This window comes from Ricinus communis, chromosome 7, assembly GCF_019578655.1.
Source record: "Ricinus communis isolate WT05 ecotype wild-type chromosome 7, ASM1957865v1, whole genome shotgun sequence".
NCBI classification, from domain to species: domain Eukaryota; kingdom Viridiplantae; phylum Streptophyta; class Magnoliopsida; order Malpighiales; family Euphorbiaceae; genus Ricinus; species Ricinus communis.
Genome location: NC_063262.1, coordinates 25,281,301 through 25,304,706, shown reverse-complemented (window position 1 = coordinate 25,304,706; position 23,406 = coordinate 25,281,301). Strand labels below are relative to the sequence as shown.

General features: G+C 30.7%; 4 protein-coding genes across 4 annotated transcripts; all 4 read right to left on the bottom strand.

The window, feature by feature from the left end:
• Positions 1 to 7,076: 7,076 nt before the first annotated feature.
• On the bottom strand, positions 7,077 to 8,985 carry LOC8262029 (40S ribosomal protein S8). Its single transcript, XM_002534298.4, has 5 exons — positions 8,858 to 8,985; positions 8,690 to 8,762; positions 7,836 to 8,163; positions 7,368 to 7,546; positions 7,077 to 7,284 (listed from the first exon to the last, which is right to left on the bottom strand). The coding sequence occupies exons 1-5, from the start codon at positions 8,859 to 8,861 to the stop codon at positions 7,203 to 7,205; spliced, it is 666 nt and encodes a 221-aa protein (XP_002534344.2). The 5' UTR covers positions 8,862 to 8,985; the 3' UTR covers positions 7,077 to 7,202.
• Positions 8,986 to 12,398: 3,413 nt separating this feature from the next.
• Positions 12,399 to 16,160, bottom strand: LOC8272763 (peptidyl-prolyl cis-trans isomerase FKBP62). The gene is made up of 12 exons (XM_002535035.4): positions 15,789 to 16,160; positions 15,608 to 15,694; positions 14,723 to 14,983; positions 14,549 to 14,623; positions 14,383 to 14,463; positions 14,099 to 14,293; positions 13,902 to 13,994; positions 13,501 to 13,799; positions 13,272 to 13,418; positions 13,067 to 13,194; positions 12,833 to 12,953; positions 12,399 to 12,735 (listed from the first exon to the last, which is right to left on the bottom strand). Exons 1-12 carry the CDS (start codon positions 15,973 to 15,975, stop codon positions 12,685 to 12,687), a joined length of 1,725 nt encoding a protein of 574 aa, XP_002535081.1. The 5' UTR covers positions 15,976 to 16,160; the 3' UTR covers positions 12,399 to 12,684.
• A 1,076-nt stretch (positions 16,161 to 17,236) lies between these two features.
• On the bottom strand, positions 17,237 to 19,519 carry LOC8262043 (peptidyl-prolyl cis-trans isomerase FKBP15-1). Its single transcript, XM_002534314.4, has 6 exons — positions 19,291 to 19,519; positions 19,137 to 19,186; positions 18,717 to 18,779; positions 18,131 to 18,221; positions 17,860 to 17,964; positions 17,237 to 17,481 (listed from the first exon to the last, which is right to left on the bottom strand). The coding sequence occupies exons 1-6, from the start codon at positions 19,421 to 19,423 to the stop codon at positions 17,393 to 17,395; spliced, it is 531 nt and encodes a 176-aa protein (XP_002534360.3). The 5' UTR covers positions 19,424 to 19,519; the 3' UTR covers positions 17,237 to 17,392.
• Positions 19,520 to 19,943: 424 nt separating this feature from the next.
• Positions 19,944 to 22,234, bottom strand: LOC8262042 (pentatricopeptide repeat-containing protein At3g25210, mitochondrial). The gene is made up of 2 exons (XM_002534313.4): positions 20,416 to 22,234; positions 19,944 to 20,076 (listed from the first exon to the last, which is right to left on the bottom strand). Exon 1 carries the CDS (start codon positions 22,098 to 22,100, stop codon positions 20,832 to 20,834), a length of 1,269 nt encoding a protein of 422 aa, XP_002534359.2. The 5' UTR covers positions 22,101 to 22,234; the 3' UTR covers positions 19,944 to 20,076; positions 20,416 to 20,831.
• Positions 22,235 to 23,406: the final 1,172 nt, after the last annotated feature.

Here is a 23,406-nt window from a genome sequence, read left to right as displayed (position 1 = left end):
AGAGTCCTAGTCGTAGGTCTATGTTAGGGGGACACCAATTACTTTATCGTGTGAGCTTTTATGTGCACGTGAGACACGGTATCTGGACCCCCCCCCCCCCCAAAATTACAATTAGTAGCTTCTAAACCATTTGATTGGATTTTATTCTTCAACAGGAACCATTTGATTGGATTTTGATGAGTGTGTTTTCTTTTTCTTTCTTCTTTTTTCCTTCTCCATCATCACGTTTTCAAAAAAATTCATCCATCAAAAGCTGTGTTCTTACTCTTCCTTCCGAGAAATTCCTCACGTGGACTGCGTTTATTGGTAAATAAAACTAATTTTTCAGTAAGATGCAGAATTATTAATTTATTTAATAATTATTATTAAAATTAATTAATATAAATACAAATATTAATGGGTAATATTACATATCAATTTATAATTAATTTTATATATGAATAATATAATAAAATAGATTTATATAAGAATATATCATCTTTTTCGATTTTAAATTTTAAAAATGTTTTTATATAATTTATTTTGTCGGTTCTGATCATTCTTATTCTTATGCAATGACAATCAAATTTTATAAAATCAATGTGATTCTTTTTTTTTTTTCTTTCTGTGGAAAATTGGTCCTTTTTCCTTTTCATATATATTTCAATTCACTGATCCATGAGTCAAAATTATGCAAGATTTTGTAATAATGACTCACTAACTTGTAAGAAAAAGAGAAAAAAGAAGAGAAGTATTTCAACAAGCATGAATTATATACAATGAGACTTTTTTTTTTTTTTTTTTAATCTTTTGTACTACCCGAATGCATAGCGGTGTTTGCCTTTAGTTATTATATACATTAAGTTAGTAGTAATCTAATTATTAGAATTCGTATTGCAATGTAATTTCAACTCTTTCGCAAATTATCTTTTTTAGGGACTTTTAAATACCTTTTTTTTAGTTTTAATGAGATTAATATGTGAACGATGTGTGTATTAGAGGCAAATACCATAAATCACCATGGTTAGGATCTAATGGCATTATATCAAGAATGCTGTGCATAGAAGCATATAAATCATATATTTTCTCCATTTTATATTAGTTAACTTGGATTAGTAAAATATTTAATAGATTTAATTATAGAAAAAACTAGTTAAATTACTCTTTTATAGATATTGTAAATTTTTTTACACTTATTTCAATATAAAAAAATTAATATTGTATTAGATATATAAAAATAATAAAATAATTAGATTTTTTTTTTAATTCGAAAAAAGAACAGTTAGTATATAAGAAAAAAAGTAACTTTTAAGATATAATTTATAATTTATTAGTTAATTTGTAATAATATAAATGAAATTTAGCTCCTTGTCAGGGATAATAAATAGTTTAGGTACATAAACTCAGTGCTTTCTTATAATTGACAATAGAAAGAAAGTGTCTAAAATCTGTGGAAAATGAATTTTATTTATCTTTCCTTATCCAACACATTTAATTTATACCTAAGATGTAGTCAAAATTAGATCTTCATGTACCGTCATTTTGTACTATATTTTGATTCAAGATTAGTAGTCCTGGAAATCTCAAGGTTCCATCCCACTGAGAGCAAACCTAGGTTGACCTTTGGGCCAAGAAACAAATGCCTCCTGTCTATCATTTAAAGATATATATATATATATAAGCTAGGGTTGTTCTCTTCAAGGAAATCTTCAAAATTCTCTAGTCTTATTTATATCATTCAATTTTCAAGACGGTGCCAAATCTAACTGTTCTTTTTTTCTTCTTTTGCTTGTGCCCTAACCATCATCGCCCTTGGCCCATAAATGTAAATTTATTAAGAGAAAGTAGAAATAAAATAGGTCATGTAATGTTACTAATTTTCTTTAACAAATCGATATAGATAATTTAGTCTGTCATTAAAATTAAATGTATAATATCATTAATTATTGGTAACATAGTATCGATATTCGAAATACCATATTTTATGTGGATATAGATCGTTTTTTTTTATTAACATGACAGAGACATATGATATACTTTTCTCTTTTACCGGACTAACATGGTATCGATATGTAATTTTATTAAAGAAAATATCAGAAATATCTTTTTTATTATCAAATTAAAGTTTTTTATTTTTTTATTTTTAATGTGTTAAAATATAAAAAATAAAATTTTTAACCTCTTTTTTTTTAAAGTAACGGTTTTGACTAATTTTTAATTTTCTAAACACCTGAAAACAACCACACCATAAATTAAAAAAAAATTAGAGCAACAATATTTAAAAAAAATTATATAGTAAAAGCGATATTATTTTTATTAATTTTCGAGTATTTAAAAAAATATATTTTATTAAGATATTAAATCATATATATCAATTTATTGAAAAAGAAAATCAATTACTTAAAAATTGAAAAATATTCAAACTATAATCATATTTTTTTTATATATTTCTTTTTCTATTTATTATTCTTAAAGAGCAAGACTTTAAACAAGTGTATTGTTAAGCAAAAGCATTTTGGCTGGAAGATGTATACTGTACTGAGACATTAGGTCGGATCTTTGGCTCCCTACCGAACATTCATTCAAAGTGAATTAGAGGCCTCCCCCCCCCCCCCCCCCCCCCCCGACCTATAATATCTCATCCTGCATCAACTTATCCGTCAATCTACAAAGCAGTGGAATGTTCCAAGTAGTCTGATTGGCTCGAAAGACAAACTAGCATGGCATTGCTCGAAGCAAGAATGCTATCAGGTTAAGTCCGGATTATCTATCTTCAACTGGCATTTGGAATGTCCTGTGGAAGCAAAGCTGCCAAGCAAAATACTCGTATTATTTGGAGGGTGTTAATAAGAGGTCTTCCTACATTGCCAAAAGAAAAAGTTAACCAACGGATTTTTTTCCCAATAAAGTTGATATTTCCGTCGGTAATTTATTTTATCAACGATTTATCTACAGTTAAAGGTTATTAGTTATTCAGTTATCGATGCTCAGTTATTATAAAGGAAAATTTTATTCTCACCTTTTCACTTTATTTAAAAAAATTTTACCATGAACTTTTAATTTTTTAAAATTATAATAAGTTAAATATATAAAAATAAATATTATATTAAAATTATATTTTGAATAAACTCTTTATATATTTATAAATATTATTCGTTTGTCTGCATATTATATGACTATTTTAATTATTTTATTGTCATTATTTTAAAAACTTTTGTTTTGATTTGTATATTTATTTTTGACACATGAGATATATTTCTTTTAATTATAATAAAAATAAATTTAAAATTGATATTGTACTAAAAATAATATTTTGAATATATTTTTTATATATTTATAAAAACTAGTCGTTTATCTATAAGTTGTAGAATCATCGTAATTATTTTGATTATAAATAATAATATGAATTAAATTTATATATATAATTAAATAGATCTTTTAATATTTTATAATTAATTAAAATATTTAAAAATAATAATAAATAAAATATTTTTAACGTCTTTGTTATCTTTTTATATTTTAAGATTTTATGAATACAATAATATAAAAATTATCAATAAATTAATAAAAAATAAAATTATACATTAACTTGAATTCTACAATAATAAGTGCACATGTCAAAATAAAAAATCATATGTGTCGGAATATAATAATACATGTCAAAAAAAATTTATTAGACTAGATACATATATTAATATCTTTTTATTTATTTATATGTACTAAAATGTTCATTATATATATATTCTATAATAATTATTTTTTTATATTTAAATATTCATTATCTATGAACTTAATATTCATTACGGTTAATGGTCATGTTCATTTTGTTTAATGTATTATTCCTCAGTATTATTCATCAATATTAATATTAATGTTCATTATCTAGTACTGCAATGTTATTGTTTGTATATATAATATTTATCAATATTCTCAAATAAAAATATTAATTATTTATAAAAGCTTTTATTGTTTTTCTAATGTATATTGAAAAAAATATTATGATTGATATAAACATTCATCATTTATAGGCATAATATTTATTAGTTTTTCAATGAATATTTGTCATTAATAAAAACCATACCTACTAATTTATTCAAATGAACATATATAATATAGATATAACATAAATCGTCCTTACACAATTGGTAAACCAAAAAAATATCAAGCTAAAATTATACTATAAATATGTATATTATAGTATATATATCTTTTCAATAAAATTAAGTTAACAAATAATGAACATTTAACGTTTAAATAATGAACATTCAACGTATGTTTAATGAACATAAATTATTTAAAAAAAAAAATTTGTGTGACGCGCATCGGAATTTGACATGTATAAAATTTAAAATACAAAATTTTGTTAAAGTAAAATGATGTTGAATGGACTCCTGCATTTATAAAGCTACACAGAGAAGAGTCCATATTATAATTTGTGAGTAGGAGGGTGACCTTCTTTTACACTTCAATCTCCTTTATATCTCTTTAGATAATTGGATGTATTATTTTATCCAATAGCTTTTAAATTGTTCAAAAATCTAAGACATGATAAAAGGAAAAAAAAAATAAGTATGCAATTGATACAACTTAAAGTTGGTAATGAAGTAGTGTAAATTGATGATCTAAGTTGTGATTAAATTTAGTTTTCAGATTGAAATGTGACGTAAGTCATCCATCATCAATATTAAGAGAAATTATAGTTCATTCATTCTCACTTCGTTTATTTGTAATTTTAGTTTAAAAATTGTTTCGTGCATCCAACGATATTCAAATGAAAACTTCATTTCTTTAAGAACATTAGCAAGTTTTTTATGCAATTGATGCCTTGCTTTCTTAACCAATTTTTATCAGAGTTGTAGTCTAGGATCCACATAAATCAAGACTCACCTTTCTTTCTTTTCTTTTCTTTCCCATATCACCTGCTTCTTTACAAACAAGAATCGGTTTTCAAAGATCTTAGTTCATGTGTAAAACCAGGAAACATAAGATGAGTTCCCTCTTCCAAGCATGTTCCTCTACAAAGCAAAACCAACTTACTAGTGTAAAATTAGCTCATGTTAAAACAGACATAATACAAAGTGCTCATCTTCTTCATTGGTGACATTTCCACTTTTAAGAGCAGAGCCTCAGGCACTTTTAACCAGTTTCATATGCAACCATATTTGCCAGCGTTTTGTTCTGTGCCTGCAAAAAAAAGGGGAAAAAGTGGAAAAAACAAAATAATGTCCTTGTAAATTGTATTACTGTAAGGATATAGTTAGTTCTTTTATTGCCTTCAAAAAACCACTATTCATCATATAGCATTTCTACATTGCCCGTTTGATTTGGACAATTAAGCTATAGCTCAAAATTATTTGGTATTATCAGAGAATTCTAATCAGGTTATGATAGCTATAAATGGAATCAAGCCACCGCTTACTTGAAAATCTATTTTGCAAGCTACAAGTGAAGATAAAGGGTTTTAGCCCTATCATAGAAATGAGAAAAGTAATTCATATGTGGTATCTGATTAAAGAGAAGCTTGATTAGATAGGCCTCATCAAAAATAAGATTCACACTTCAATTTATTATGATTTTTTAAATATACTTTCACTGATTCTTTATTTATAAAGTTTTGTACTTATTCTTTATTTATAAGGTTTTGTGATTGGAGGGTTTTTACCAAGCGATTTAAGAATTTGAATTTATATCTTAAAAGAGATAGTTTTTTAAGAATATTTTTTTAAGAGCACTCAAGCCCTCGCTTTAATTGTCTCCCTACTTGATCTTGATATTGGTGCTGTAGTGATAGAATCCTCTTCAAAACTAGATATAGCTCTATAAATATTTGCAACGAAGAAGAATTTGTATGGTCCTGTCCATTGAAAACTCTCTTAAAATAAAGAAACAAAAAGAAAAAATGTGCAACCTGAGTTTATACATAAATTCTCTATTAATCTGTCGTATCTAAGTTAAAATCTACACTTTTGAACAACATTATTGATTAATGGATCTTGAGGGCATGCCTCCATAATATTCCATTTGACAGACTTTTCATAGTCTAACAAAGGAGTCACATACAGTCATCTAGGCATGAGGAGCTCAGTGCATGAGAAGCATGTTATACGAATATCGCTCTTCACCTTTGAATACCTTTAAAAGGATATAGCAATGCTGTTTTTGTACAATAAGATCATCATTTGGTGCGCATTATGTCTACTAGCAATGCTGTAGTGGTGCCATCCGCAGGAAATCCCTTATTACCATTTCATAATCCATTTCTCTCAAGACCTCATGTTAGCAATCTATTACTGCTTAGCAGAAAATTTTAAAATCTTGGAGCGACAAGGGTATGAATCCTCAGTGACTTCAAAATCAATAGAGAGGTTTCCAAGGAGATTTCAGACGTCAACAAATTCATTTATACAACAATATTAAAATCCATAAAATTTATTTCCATAAAATTTATTTACGAATCTAAAATTTATTCTGATAAAATAGAGTAAAAGCTATTTGCTACTTTATATAATCAAATTTATACAAAATTAATTATATTTAAACTAAATTTTAAAAAAATAAGTAAATTTTTTAAATAAATTTTATATTAATAAATCATCACATTTTATAATATTAAAATTTCTTTTAACTTTTTTTTTTCATAAATTAATACGTTTATAAATTTCATCCAATCATATACAGTTGAGAATACCTCGCGTAAATCAATTTAATATCAAGTCAATCAGCAGAGCTTCTTCTACTGAAATAATACAGAAAGTTATTATATAAATTAATCGTTTTTTCTATAAGTTTTAATAATTAATTTTCAATAAAAAATAACTACTAAAAATTTAATTAATTAAATACATGAGAAATTATAATACATTTATTAAAATAAAAACAAATAGAATAACTATTTATAATACAGTTTGTGGCATATAAAGAATATATTGAAAATACTCTATTTCTTCAGTATTTAAATCATCAAATAAGACTAGATTAACTATTAACCTCAAATAACCAAACAAGTCAATTTCTTGAGAAAGCACATTGAAAGAAAAAACCTTGCCGCGCCATACATATTAAAAACTGCAAAAGAAAAAAAAATTAAGAGATGGCCCTCGTGCGGAATGAGGATCGTTTCTTTAATAGCAACCAATAATGTATCTCAACAGATTCTAAAACTCAAGGAACCAAAAGTAAATTAAACAAAACAGTAGACACCAAAAACTTGACAAGTCTTATATTTATGCAGCTCCAGCACCCTTGCCCTTCTTCCTTTGGAGCTTCTTCATATAGAACTCAAGTTCCTTACCCTCCAATATGTACCTGACAATAAACAACCATGAGTCGAGGAAGGAACATAAAAAGAAACAAGACAAAATAAAAGTTCTATCTATTCAAATAATCACCCGTCAGCTCTGCCACATTGACCAGGACGGGATGAGATGCAGGCCAGTAATCTACCACCCCAAAACTGCTCTTCAATGTGGGCATCAAGCTTACGATCCTTTTGGCGCTTCTCAAGCTTCCTAATCACATGGTTGCTCTTCTTAGATTCCTCTGCAGCAGCACCTTCCCCTTCCCCTTCCTGCCATCACCACCAATAAACAAAATATTGACTTTTCAAGTAATACTGAAGATGCAAGCTAAACAACTTAAAAAATAGCTATTAATTTTTCCTACAAGTACAAATGCTTCTAGTTCCAATCAGATCATAAGCAGCAACACAATTTCTATATATCTAACCAATAACCAATATTTTTAAAAAATACCAATAGCATCTTTGTATGCACACAAGCCAACCAATTGCATTCCATGATCATGTTAAAGAACTTGAAAGTTAATTACTGAAGTTCTTTATAAAAGCTCAAAATCACCTCAGTTTCCTTCTTTGCTACAGTCTTCTTCTTCCTGCCAATATCAACACCATAGTGCTGAAGATACCATTGCTTAAATGGAGCTGCATCAACCTGAACAATAGCACTCTTAACCAGAGTTTGTGTCCTAACAAGCTCATTATTAGAGGCATTGTAAACCACATCAAGAATGCGAGTCTTGCGAGTGACAGCCTCACTACCCCAAGAATAATTTCCCGTGTCCAATCTCAAAGCTCTCCACTTCACATTTCCTCCTCTAACACGAATCCTCCTCACAGTCTTATTGCTTGAAAGCTTGGTATTTGCAGTCTGACGACCAAGCTCATACCTTAATAATAAATCATCCACAAACAAAATATAAAAGTCTTTAGTCACTTCCATCTAAAATCCACAACAATCTAATCACATAAAAAACCAAATCTGGCAAGCAACCTAACAAATAAAACAAATTTTTTTCATCGATGAATTTATGCTACACATTTATTCATATCTTGTATTAGCAAGAACAAGCTTGTGTTTACAATCAACTTGTAATACATTGAACTATATATTACAGCACACACATTACAAGAAAGTACTTATCTTGATAATGATAAATAGAATTCAATCAGTATCGAATTGCTAATTAGTAAGATAGGCATAAGAAAAATAAAAAACAAAAAAATTTCGCGAGAAACACACAATTCATAAAGAATTGAAGCCCTTAAAAATCATAGAAGATAAGAGCTGGTTCTTTCTATAGTAATTAACACTCGATATTCCCTTCGCAAACAATAGCAGGGAAAATTTTAAAAATTATTAAGACAGGAGCGGCTCAGAGAATGTTAATCAGCTTAAACAAGAGAGAAACATACTTTCTCTTCTTTCTCCAGGCTTTCTTTTTGCCACCAGTGGCACGCCTTTTGTGCATGGAGTCCCTTGAAATACCTGAAGAGCAACATAAACAATCGCCATGAGAGATACATTAAGACTAGAAAGAGATCGATTCTTGTTTTTTGAAAGAAGTGCTTTTGGTCTTTTACCCATTTTTGGCTTAGCGGCGGTGGCTACTCCTCCGTTCTCAGTATATCCCTCGCCTCCTCTCCCTAATAAACCCTAGCTGAATCGAGCATTTATACTTCTATTCTTATTCTAAACTTTTTAATAAATAAAATCTCAGGAAGTTACTATTATGCCCTTTTCAATTTCTATTTCTTTTTTATTTTTTAAAGAATGGTATTTTGCGAATTCTTATGTCTATTTTTATTATTTGGTTTTTATAACTTCTCTTAAATCGGTTTTTGATTCATTATTAAAATTAATTTTGGATTAATAAAAAGAGAACCTCCCATCTATTTTCCATATATGGGGTATCCAAAATGGTGAAGGTTTAGTATCATAAATTTACAATTATAAACTATTTTAGTTTAGTCCCAATCAAATGTAAATAGTAAAACAGAAAAGTAAAAGTGTAATTTATTTTTTCTTATTTTTACAATGAAAAATATAATTGTTGTTATAACCGAAATAATTGGTGGATTATTTTCCATTAAGAGATGAATTTTTCTTTTTGTGCAAAATATTTATTCAAATGAGCTCAAAAAGAAAATCTAACCATTTTATATTTAGGCTTAAGAGACTCGTAAATTCTTTTTTTAACAATTAAGCTTTATTTGCTTGAAAAATATTTATGTATTTCAGAGTGTTTGATGCATCTAACGCAATAAGTTAATAAAATAAAATTTTTTATTTAAAGAAAAATTAAGTTTAACTAATCGTTATTATTATTTTGAAGTTTAACTATTTACAAAAAAATTATATATAAAAAAAATTACACAGTCATTATTATTTCGATTATAAAATCAAATTTATAAATATAATTTAATAAATTTTAATATTTAATATTAATTTATAATACTTTAAAAAATAATTATTAATTATTTTTAAATGTCCTTAATTTTTTAAAATTTTACCAGTAAAATAATTATAAAAATTATTTTTAGATATTTATTTATTAATTTTAGTATTATATAAATTAATACTGTCAATATATTAGTATTATTATTTTTTAAATTAAAAATTAATTTATTAGTGAATATAATATTTAAAATATTATTTCTATAATTAAAATTTCTATTTAATTAGAAAATAAATTTATTAATTAATATAATACTAAAACATAATTAACATATTATTTTTTAGTATAATTGTTATCTAATTAGAAAAATAATTATTATCTAATTAGAAAACTAATCTATTATTAATATATTTTCTTAAAATTAAAATGAGTATTTAATTAGAAATATAACTTATTAATCAATAAACTAATAAAAAATTATAAAATTATAGATAAACTTGAATCTTATGTATCAAAATAAATACACATGTTAAAATAAAAAATTTATATATCAAAAATTAAATATACATGTTAATAAAATTTTAAACTTCTAAAAACTAATATATACATAGATATAAATTTGCATATTTACAGCAATTTATGAATAATCAAATTAATTATAAAAAAATATAGAGACATACACTGATAGTGATTAAAGATTTTTCAATTATGTTCATTTATTTATAAAAAGATATAAAAGAAGTATGATGTGTCTACCTTTTTTATGATTTTTAATATATAACTTTCTTGATAACTAAAAATTCATGTTTTATTTTATTAGTAAATGATATTTCACTGTAACTATGTTAATATCATATGAAAGTAGCGTTAAGGGACACTTCCATTATCTATTATTTTATGATCAGGGCAATATTTTCTAGAAAACAAACTTAATTTTAAAATATTAAAATGTGACAACATAAAATAAATATTTAAAATATAATAATTCAAAAAATCATTTATGGCAAAAATCACTATCAAATTTTTCCTTTTTCTTTTTAGTTCTATTGCTTTATCTATAAGCCATATTCCATCAACATATTGAAATATCCATAAAAGGAACTTTAAAAAAGAAAAGGAAAAGATAAAGAATGATACCGCAAAAAAAAGGTTTTTTAATTTTATTTATTTATTTTATCATTTGTTTTTAAGAATGAAATAATGGCCGTTGATTATAAATCTGATAATTTATTGAATGTAAAATTGTCATTGTAAAAAGTTTTTCTAATTTTTATGTATGTGGATTCAATTATATATTTGAAGTAAAATATTGGTCACCTCATATTAAAAATAATGCTACATAATCATTTTTTTTATAATATTGGGATCCAATGCCATTATTTATTAAAAGGCGCAAATCATACTTTTATTAGCCATAGAAAAGGAAAGATTCATGAGCCAAAAATTGGTTTTCTTTCAATACCTTGAAATACAATAAAATAATTTCAAGTATTTTTCTGTAGTATAACTAAACCAAACAATAAACAGACTATTTGAAAAAATCTTATAACTCACTTAAGGACTTGAATTCGAGTATATAATATGCAGTTGATAATCTATAAATTAACTTTAGATACGTGTATAAAAAACATTATAAATAGGATAGCTCATTTTCTCAAAAGTTAATTTTTAAAGATTATGTTTCCGAAAAAATGTTATTTGGCTTAAATAAGATGGAACTAAATATTTTCTGAAAGAAAAAACTAAAATCCCCTGTGCACCTGCTTAATCAGAAGCAAAAGCTATCTTAAAAGGACAACTAAGCACATAATCAACGCCTTTGCCTCAAGACAATAACACAAGTAATCGAATGATGATCAGTTAGGTTAAATTGCCAACCTCTGACCAAAGACTATAAATTAGGTCTAAGGCGTAAAATTTGAAATTTTATTAAAAATTAGAATATTACACAAAAATAATTGAACTATTAATTTTGAATAGTGGTTAAAATTATAAAAAAAAATAACATTATCATATTTAAATTAAGGATGAAAAAATCTTAATCCTTTCATTTTCATTTTTTTCTGAGAAAAGTTCGGAATCTGTTTTCTTTCATAATATGCTAAAATTGAGAACGCATTTTTGCAATAAAAGGAAATGAGAAAAATGACTGATTAAATTTTTAAATAAATAATACTGTCGAAAGAAGTACTATGAGTTGCACCATTTTCTTTTATTTGCATTAATTATTGTTGTTCCTCGTCCTGGAAGATTTGATTTTTATTTTCCTTAAATTATTTATTTTAGAATATACTTGCATAACATTAATTACAAAACAGATGTCCATGCATTCACCCGCTGTCGATAAAGGATCTTGGAACAAGTTCAGTCAAATCTCACTTTATGCAAATTCTAACAGCAGAATTCATCCCAAAGGCCAAAGATTAAAAATGCGCATGCCAATGGCGCATCATCGGCATCTATTCACAGGAGGTCGATGACTGCAGAACGATTAGCCAAAAACAATTATTCTGCGTTCTGCGCTAAGTATAAGAAGTTGACTAACCCTTCAATTCATGGTATGGTATCCATCCACCAGGAATTACAACATTTCCCTTAATAAAGCATAGCTCATAAATCCCCCAATCACATGCATCATTCCCTTGATTATGAAAGGGAACAAATAAAGATCTCTGCGCATAGCTATACATCAGACGAGCAACTCAGCAGCCACATGCACACGACTATAAAAGAGAACAAATAAAACTGTCATGATATCAGCTTTCCCAAGGATTAAAACGTAATAACGATAATAAGTTAAAGACACAGATAAATTTGGGTCCCGTTTTCATATGGTGCTACCATTTGAACCAATCCTTTGTTAGAAGAACCCATTACAGCCTTCTACTTGCCATCACAATACCAAATAAGGAAGTTCTTCAAGATACAAAAAGCAAGACCACAAACTATAAAACAGAAAAAATAAGGATTTTGCTCCTTCATTTTCCAGATGGTTATCCATTTCCTCCTTGCTCATGCCTTGCTGTCTATGCTCATTTGCCCTGCTTCATTTGATTTAGAATTCTGTAGATGCAGCGCAACATCAGCATATCAATATAACTGTGCAAGACGCATAAACCACCCACCAATAATTCCAGCTAAAACAGGCAAGGATACTTACGTTGGAGTCTAGAGGACCCAGCTTATTCATTTTGGCAAACATGTTACCATAGAATTTGGCTTCTTTCTTGTTAAGCTCCCTCATTTTGTCTTTCAAAGTTCTATACTCTAGCTTGACATCCCTGCTCAAATAAAATAACCCTTAGAATCCAGTGGCAGTCACAGTCACGGTCACATAACAAGCGCATCAATCATCATGGAGTAGTATTAAGGTGTTAGTAAAACAAAGGCATACCTGTTATCAGGCTCAATCTCAAGGGCCTTTTTAATATCAAACTCGGCCAGATCTAAATCTGCCAATTGAATATATGCCTGGGCTCTCCTGTATAGAGCCTTTACATTTCTACTCTCCAAGTCCAACACCTGTTAACAATATAACCAATGTGAGTGTGCATATAGAGCAACTGAAATAGTAGAAAGAAATTATTTCATTTCCTTACTTTAGTGCACAACTTTTCTGCCTCTTTGTACTCCTTCAATCTTAGCTTGCAAGCAGCATTATTTAGGTTACAAGCAACCTTTAATGCCTTGGCCTGTTTTTTCTCCTCCTCACTAAAAGAAGAATCATACTCTATGTGTTTGACAGCCTGTCAGAAAAGCAAAAGCAACATGTAAGAAACTACAACTGATGCTACAAGTGACGAGACAGTCAAGATGCAAGGTAAATACCTTCTCATATCGCTTGGAAGCCCGAGCATATTTGCCTGCCTTGAACAGAATATTGCCTTCTTCCTTCTTCTTACCTGCAGCTTCAATCTTTTCCTGGGTGTTCATGTCCCATGATTCCTTCTCTTTGACAAAGGATACCAGCTCAACCTCATAATATACGGTCGAGTTAGGAGGAATAACAGCTAACTCCTGCTTTGACTCAGATGCACCAAATGCATACTCTGGTGCAATTGTCACTAGTGCCACCTCACCCTTCTTCATTGCTAGCACAGCTCTATCAAGCCCCTCAATAACTTGCTCTGTCAAACAAAAAGAAAAGAAACAGGGGAAAACACAGCTTTACAAACATATCAACATTCAGTAGAAAGGGGAAACCGAAAAAAGAAGCCACGTGTTTCTACCCTCATCTGTTGTGAATTCAAACAGCTCTTCCTCATTATCATGGCCCTTCTTCAAGAATACTGTACCATCTTGCAACTTCCCAATCAACTTTACTGCAAGAAGCAAAAGTGCAGATCCCATCAGATACTCTTAACTCTGTTATTAAAAGAAAATGCACATCTCAATTCCATTTCAAATGCCATGATTTGACACTAACATTTGACAAGAGACCCATCATTTGGACGCTCATATCCCTCGCCCTCCTTCAGTATTTTCTTCATAACCTTCTTGTCATCAGTCACCTCTGATACAGTCTTCCATGAAACCAGCTCCAGAGTTATCTGAAGTGTGGCATTGGGTGGAACAGCACCTTCACCATTGGATGCTGGCTTACCCTTCTCCCCAAATCCATCTAAACAAACCAACGACGCAATAAATGAGAGGAAAGCAATGCACAATGTTGCTTTAAACAAGACTTAACTACAAAACCAGACAGGTTACATTGTGGCTTCACTGTAAGAAGAACCTTCTCTTTCTTTTTCATTGTCTTGACAGCCTTTGCCAGTGCAGGACAGAAATGGCCTGCATATAGAAAAAGTTCATTTTAGAAACCTCAAAGACTCAAAAGTCCTGAAGCCATCATCAAACAGGAACATATGAAACTGACCCTCCTTGACAGCGAACTCCACTCCATCAGACTTGGCAACAACTGTGCCATCCTCAAGCTGAGCTTCAAAGTTAACTGCATTAGAAATAGACAAGGAACATAGTCAATAAACTACCTTATACAGTCTTGATCAGAGGTACCACAGAAACTGCAAAATTGAAGAGCTAAAAATACCTAATACTTCATCGAGGTCCTTTGGATTCTCCCATTTTTCTCCTTCAACAAGAATTTTTTTAAATATGCCACCGTCCTTGCAGATATCCTTGACACTAGTCCAAGACAGCAATTCAACATCGAACTGAAGGGTAGCATTAGGAGGAATAGTTGGTGGTGAGCCTGAAGCACCATAAGCCAACTCAGGAGGAATGGTGAAAATAGCATTTTCACCTTTCTTCATTGTCTTGATACCTTGGTCCCATCCTTTAATCACTTGGCCTACATAACAACAACAACAACAACAACTGAAATCATGATCCACCTTGAGGACAAGATCAGGTCAAAAAAAGATTATCCAACTGAAACCAGGAAATAGAAAGTGGAAATGATGATTAAAAGGGACATCATTTTATTTGGGAAATCTAAGTCTCCTCTAAGTAGACATGCAGTTGTAGTTATTAAGCCATCCAAGATAGAGACGTATTTATGCACGTTTTCATGCCAAATGGCCGAAATAGAGCAATTAATTACAGATAAGAAAAAAAAAAAGATGAACACAGTGCTCGTAAATAGGTAAAATAACCATATGAGCCACAAACTCCATTTTAAACCGAATCTATTACAAGCCCCGCACCAAATGGCTCAGCGTTCAACTTTGAATCTTAAGCTACTCCACAGTTTAAGGAGACTTGACTTGGCAACGATGCTAAGCGTAGCTTCAAAAATAGGTAAGCTAGTGAAATGCCATTCAAAGAAGGACACAAACACCAATGACTAATTACAAAATCAGCTCAGTTTTCCACAAAATGAATATACCAAGTACCATATCAGCTTAATTTAAATAGGATATATTCTTCTATAATTTCAACATCTCACTGAATTATATAAGTATAATTTACCTACCTTGCCCAAGAGTGAACTTGAAAGGCGTCCCTCTATCACGACTAGAATCAAATTGAGTCCCATCCAGCAACGTCCCCGTATAATGAACTGAAATGAAACACATACAAACACACAATTAATAATAATAATAATAATATAATAATAAGAACAAGTAATGCCAAATGAAGTTTTGTCGTTTTACCTTCAACTTCGTCGCCGTTATCAGGAGTATCCCATCCTTCACCTTCTTTAACAAGCTTTTTCTTCAACCCTTGCTTCCCGATCTCTTTCTCTTCACCTACCTTCAAAATGGGGCTTTGATCACCGAGATCCACGTCATCGTTCATCATCATTTCATCCCCGGCTGGAATATCAAAATCCTCTTCCATGATTTTAGAGAGAGAAACGCGAGATTGTTTACGAATCGAGAGACAGAAATTGAAAGTTCCGGTATGAGGTGGGAGTAAAAAAGACGAGTCTTTATAGTGCGAGTCGAGAGAAAGATTATGGGGGTTCTAGAGAGTTCCTCCAGGGTAAGGGTTTAAAGGGGATTGAGTCAAGGGTCAGGATGCTTCCAGAGAGTTTTTTTTTTCTTTTTCTAATTTTCTTTCTCTTTTATTTTTTTTTAAACAAAAAAGTGTACGTTATTAGGTGTTACTTTGAGATTCGTATGTTAATCTCACTGCTGAGATTTAGAAACACGATCTCAACGGAAGAAACTAAAGAGGAGTAATCTAACGCGATTTATCGTATTGTATTTAGTTATTTGATTTATATTTTATATTTCAAGTTAAATATTTATATTCCTTCTGGATATTTATTTATAAGTATAGAATACTATGAGTTATGGATATTTGATTTTAGTTATTTGATTTATATTTTGTCTTCCAAGTTACCTGGGGCGTTAAATATTCATAATTTTATTTTCAGCATGGAATATTCTAATGAGTTGTCAATATCTTATTTTCATTATGCTAAATGAAGGAATAATTATGTTTGATGAAGGATACTATGTTTTTAATTCTTAAATTGCAATTAATCTGATTGCCAAAAACTATTTTGAAAAATAATGAATTACAAATGTCCAATTGCGTGTATATAAAAAAAATAAAATGACACCCGGTAATCCATTCATACTAAGAAAAAGAAAGAAATTAGTTCTATAATTGTTTTAAAAAAATAATTTATTAAATAAAAAAAAAAAAAAAAAAAACGAACTGAACCAAGGGAAGCTAAATCCCAGAAAGATAATAAAATTATTTGTTAGTTAGAATTATAATTCTGATATCGATTACATGGATAAATTAGTATCTTTAAACTCTCCTGTCCAGATTACAACTGCTTGTTCTCGTATCCGCCAAAACCACCATCCGACATTTATATAAGTGTCTCCTTTTAACAACAATAACTTCACAACACCAAGCAGCAAACTAACTAACCTAATTGGAAAAAGGAAAAAAAGAAATCATAAAGTTGATTAACCATAAAGCAGCAAACTATTCTTTTCATTATTCAAGTAATCAAGGTCATTCAGGTTGTTCCACCACCTACCCACTTCTGTTCTTTTCCAACATGGCAACTGAACACAAATAGCTAAATGCATTTCTGAACTACTTCAAGATTTTGATTAACCAACAAAAGCCTAGCTTATGAAGCAAAGAAGAGCATCTGATATCTAAAATCAAACATCAAAATGTTTTCTTGGTTTGTTGTGTCCGGAACAAAGTTTTGGCCGACCAGCAAATGACACCATAAAAAAACTATAACAAGAAAAAAGATGACAAGAGCCACTGCTCTAACTAGTGACTATAGCTCACTATCACTTATATCTCCTCCACTTGATGGTTTCCCATTTACTGCTACGAGCTCTGTGTCAAATATCAGTGTTGCTCCACCTGAAATTGTCAAAGAACATCACATTACTTTAGTTTCTACATCTAATATACCAATAGAATAGTATAGCAAAACACAAGATAACTACTGGAAACAATGATGGTTTAAAATTAAGCAAACCTCATCCATCTACATCTACAATAAATAATGACCCATGATATAACGAGTCAAAAACAGACGATCTACAGTTCAGTGTTTTAACAAAGCAGCAAGTTTGATCGCTTTATGTGATGGGATATTCTAATCGAGTAAAAAGAATTACATCTTCGACAATGTCAACCACTAAACTGCTTCACTTACCACGACTCGTCTACCCATCACAGTTAAGAATACATCGGTAACAAGTTAGTATAACTCAACATTATGAGAAGATAAATTACCTGGAATCTTAGGTGGGGAACCCTGGGGCCCATAACCAAGTTTTGCAGGGATTTTCAGCTTTCTCTTCTCACCTACACACATGCCTAATAGTCCTTGGTCCCATCCTGCAAGAATGAACTTTTATGTATCAATAATTTATGTAGACACTTTCTTGAAGGAATATAGTTGGTAGTGTATTATTATCAGTGTTCTTATAAGTGAATCATCGCGGAGGGATGAAGTAATCAAGAGTTTCAAGAAAGCGGTGAGTAGATTTTAGCGCGTACAAACCTTTGATAACTTGACCACTACCAAGCTCAAATTCAATTGGATCACCCCTTTCAAAGCTGGAATCAAAAACAGTTCCATCTGTGAGCTTTCCCTGTAAGTACAAAACAATTTATGATGTAAGTCGAGAACTACGTAACTTATTCACTATAAGAATCTAGAAAGAGTTGGAAATGGAAAAAAGGAAAAAAGAAGAAGAATAAAATGAAAAAAGAACAAAATTGCAGGCAAGAGTAAATAACAAAAAATTTACCAGATAAACAAAAAAGGAAGAATATTGGACATCCAGGGCCTTAACAAGGTTTATAATTTCTAAAATTGCAATGGCTCTTTAAAGTGCCATTATGCTACTCTAAGAAGTTCAACGAACAATCTACAGTCCACAACATGTCCAAATCAAAGAATGGAGCACTAATTAAGAAGTCCTGAAGTTTAACGAACAAAGACATGCTAAGATGAGTGGTAAAAATTAAATTCATGGTTACCAAATAAATGTGCAACGTAGATTATATACAGGCTTCACCACCTCTAGAAAGGACGCAAATAAGGCATAAATTAATGACCAAACTAAAGTTGAAATCCCACTTACCCGGTAGTGTACTTTGATTCTATCTCCCTTGTGAGCCTGGAGTTCACAAGATTCAGGCCTATGCTGCAATGGTATAAAGAGAGACAAAATATAGTTAAAAAACAATCAGTAACCACCATCAAATGGTGCAAATACGGGCGGGCTCTCAGAAATGAAGCAGAAAACTAAACTCTAACCGGAAACTTAATAAGCACCCACCACAAAACCATATTAAACCAAAACAAGATACGCTAAAGGCTAGCTAAACTCATTAATGTTATAAACCCAAAATGAAAAGAAGTAAACTAATCATTCACCATAAATTCCTATTAATAACAATGATAACAAAAATAAAGGACCCATTACAACTAAATCACAGCATCAGCAACGCAAAACTACAACAGTAGCAGCATATGGGTAAATTAAAAATTAGCTAATTACCTTAACGCCGATCTGTAACTCAGTTACATCGCCTGATTTCTTTGCTGAGACTGAGAAATTAAAACAAAGAAACAAAAACAAGCAAATAAGAAGCCATGACGACGTTAGATCAGCCAAATGTGAAGCAAGTAATATAAAGTAATTAGGTATTTACCCAAACCAAACAGCACCAGGAAAAGGAAAATTGATGCAGAGCTGATCTTCATCTTTGCAGAAACTCCGTGTGTTTTGACACAGATGAAATTGGAGTATAAAACCTTATAAACGAATCTGATTTGCAAATCCATTAATTTCGATGTTAAAGTTAGGACTTAGCCTAACATTAACATGGGAAAGCCCATCTACTAATTGGATCACTAATATTTCATTGATAGGGAGCCCACGATCTACAACGTTTAAATGAATAGACCTAATTTATGAGTTGCTGAAAGTTGACAAAAAAATATTATGTTTCATATCATGGAGTTTTGATTAGTTCAAATAAATTATGAAGCCAGATTTGGTAGCTAGAGTACTCAATGTAAAAGTTTAATTATGTTTTCATATATATATATATACAGTGCTCGGTGATAGATTGTTGGTGCTGTTTTGATAGAGTACAGCAAATACTCTAATACACTTGAGGATAGATTTTGGCACAGTTTGATTGATTATTTACGGGTGTGATGGCTTTATACCTTCAAAAACTATGTCAGACTCCCTCTTTATATATTTCTTTGAATACACTTGAGCTCATTTTTCATTTTTCCACCACCATCAAGCATTTAAAAATTAAAACTAAAAGTAGAAGAAAAGAGGAAATATACATTGACCAAAAAGCTGCTTCTGTTTTCTTTTCTTTTTGTTAAACTTAAACATAGATAAAAATTGCTCAAGAGAAAAGAACTTGTTATTTTAGTAGTAGTATCCCTTGCAGTTGGATTTATGATGCGAGAGTTTCCTACATCAACAAATCCGAGAATCATTATCACTAAAAATATAACAGATGGTTTGATACAAACAATAATTCGTTATAAATGGGAAAAGAAAAAAAATAATTATATATCCTCTTAACCATCTCTGCAAACGCATAAGTTACTGTATCATTAATATCTCTTCACTGACTAATTGGGAAACATTTTCTCAGTTTCTACGCTTTCTTAACATGTATATCATGGAAGATGAGGAACAACCATATTCAAATGAATATACTCGAGTAATTAAAGACCAAAAAAACCTGAGTTGACCCAAAAATGCAGATAAATTTCCGTTACTCTAGCGGAAACAAATCCTGTCTTACCCAGAGTACTGTCTAAGCTCACTTGAACATTCTTGAACTTCAACACCCAAATCTTCCTGAGATACCATTTGAAGGCACGATTAAGCTCACATATGCATCTTCAGGTGAGGTGGAATGACCAACATATAACAGGCTGAACAACCAGCCAGCCTTCTCCCGGCACAGGGTGCAGCACTATCTTCATGTAGCAATAGGTTGTAGCACTGCCAGCCTTTAAATCTGGTATGCTCAAAACACCATATCCCATTTGCTTCTAGCATCAGTATAGATCAGTCCAGCTGGTATTCCAATAATATGCATTTGGCATCTGATTCAAACTGTATCTACTGCACTCTGCTTGCTCTTAATGTATTTCAATCTGACAAAATCCAAATTGACAAACAATTGAATTTACTCATCAAACTGAGTACAAAACTCTAATCTCGATTAACAAACTGCAATGCATTCAACAAAATCTTGTATGTCTTTTGACTCATCGACATATCCCTCTTTCTAAACTCCTCGAGCAACTCAAAAGCTTCATCAGTTTTCCCTTCTCTACACAAACCTTCTAAAACAGTCCTATAAGTTAAAAAATCTGGCGACATCGAATTCGCCAACATATCAAAAACAACATCAATTGCCTCACCAAGCCTCAAATCCATTGCAAGACTACAAATTAAAATCATATAAGTACCACCACTAGGAATCAACTCTTTACGCTTCATTTCCTTGTAAAACCCTAAACCCTGACCAACTCTTCCCTTCTCACACAACCCTTTCACAATATAACCATATGAATACCCATTCGGTTCGCATCCATACAAACCCATTTCGCGAAAAACCCTAATAGCCTCATCAACTTCACGACATTTAGCAAAAGCCTTAATAATCATATTCAAAGCAAAAGTATCAGGTATAACACCAGAAGCTTTCATTTGCTTAGTCAAAGACTTAACCGCATGTAAATAAACATAACAAACATTTAACTTATTAAATCTCCTAAGCAAAGAATTCAACAACAATGTGTAAGTCTCGAGTGTAGGTTTACAATCATCAGACTGTAACATTTTCTTATAAACATCAAAAGCGCGATTAAACAGTAATTTCCGGCCGCAGCAAAAACGAATCATTGAATTGTAGAGCTGAACATTCATTTCACAAGCGCCAGCGATCACCTCTTCAACTAGGGTTTCGGCGTGGCGGTAGCGTTTACCGTCGATGAGGATTTTAATCATGGCGAAGTAAGTGAGATGGCTGTGCTTGTAATTACGCTGCTGAGCTGTCCAGCGGAAGATGTCGTAAGCCAGATCTGGGTCCGATTGTGAACGGAGGGCAGTTTGGACATCGGTTGGAGTAAACCCAGGTTTGAGAGTTTGAGTCCAGGTCTCGAATTGGGTTTCGAGTGGGGTTCTAGTTCGTGTTCTGACTGGTGGAATTGGGAGGTCAGTGTTTTCAGTTGGAGAGGATTGAGTGGAGAAAGTGGAGGAGATGAGTGGTGATGGGTTGGTGAACTGGGGAGAATAGACAAGTTTGGAGGTGTTGAGAGAGGATATGAGCAGGCGGCGAAATATTGCTGGCATCATCCAATGGAAGAGAAACCGAAACACACAGAAGAAGAGAGAGCAAAAAGTTTGAAGCAGCAAATGATGAATTCTTCTCATAATTAAAATTATTATGGAATGCCTCATCTTATATAATCCCATATTTTCTTTTGTTTCTTCTAAATAATTTTTTTTTCTTTTATCTACCGCTCTCCTTTATAAGACTTTTATTATAAAAATTCAAAAAATATATATATATATTTTTAAATTACAATCCCCTCAAGTTGGTGCATATAGAGATTTAGTATGCCCAACTTGTTTAATTCTCGGTAAAAAACTTTCTTTGATACTGTTTTGGTAAGGATATCGGGTAAAAAATTTTATTTGATACTGTTTTGATAAGGATATCGGCAAGCTGATATTCAGATCGGACATGAAAGACTTCAATTATCTTGACTTTTAATTGTTCATTAATAAATTGTTTGTCTATCTCCACATATTTTGTCCTAGATTATGAGATATATCACCTGTAGTTATATTATCACAATATAATTTTATAAGATTAATATGTGAAATTCGAAAACCATATAGTAAATTCTTAATCCAAATCAACTCACAAACATATTTAGCCATCTCTATATACTCGGCTTTTGCACTTGACTAAGATACAACACTTTTTACTTCTTACTTTTCCATGTAACAAGATTTTCTCCAATAAATATTAAGTAATTTGTTGTTGATCGCCTATCATTAGTAGAACAAGCCTAATCTGTATTAGTATAACCTTCAACAGACAAAGTTGTCCCTTTGGTAAACATGATGCATTTTTCTGGGGAGGATTTCAAGATATGAAGAACAATTTTAATATGATTTTCACTTAAAGAGTGCATGTATTGACTTACTATACTTAGAGAGTATGCTAAATCCGGTCTAGTATGTGCAAGATACATTAACCGACCTACAAGCCTCTGCTATTTTTCTTTATTCATAGGAATTTAATCAAAAAATTTGTTGAGTTTAGTATGTTCACTAGCAGGAGTTCAACTGGTTTACATGCTAGCTTACCAACCTTCTTAAGCAAGTTCAAAGTATACTTTCGTTTTGAGGCTTAGAAGGATTTCACCATTCTGGATATCTGATCAGGTCATAACATCTGCTTTGAGTATGTCATGTTGCACCACAATGTGTATATTGTTTTGTTGAATTGGTTTGTTTATTACAAACATCAAAGCTCCGAGTTATATTTTGTCGAGCATACGAGTTATTTTTTTGGGGGAGCAATGCAGTTGGCTCTGAGAAAGTCTGGTCACTAGTCAAGATTTTTTTTCGATTTGTTTCTTGACGAATATATGCATATGTTTGTTCAAGGTCCAAACTCGGATCCATTCGAAGGATTTCTCCTCTCACTTAATCAATCTGTTTAAGAAAATGTGAATTCTCAACTTTTCCACAGCTGCTTTATACATAA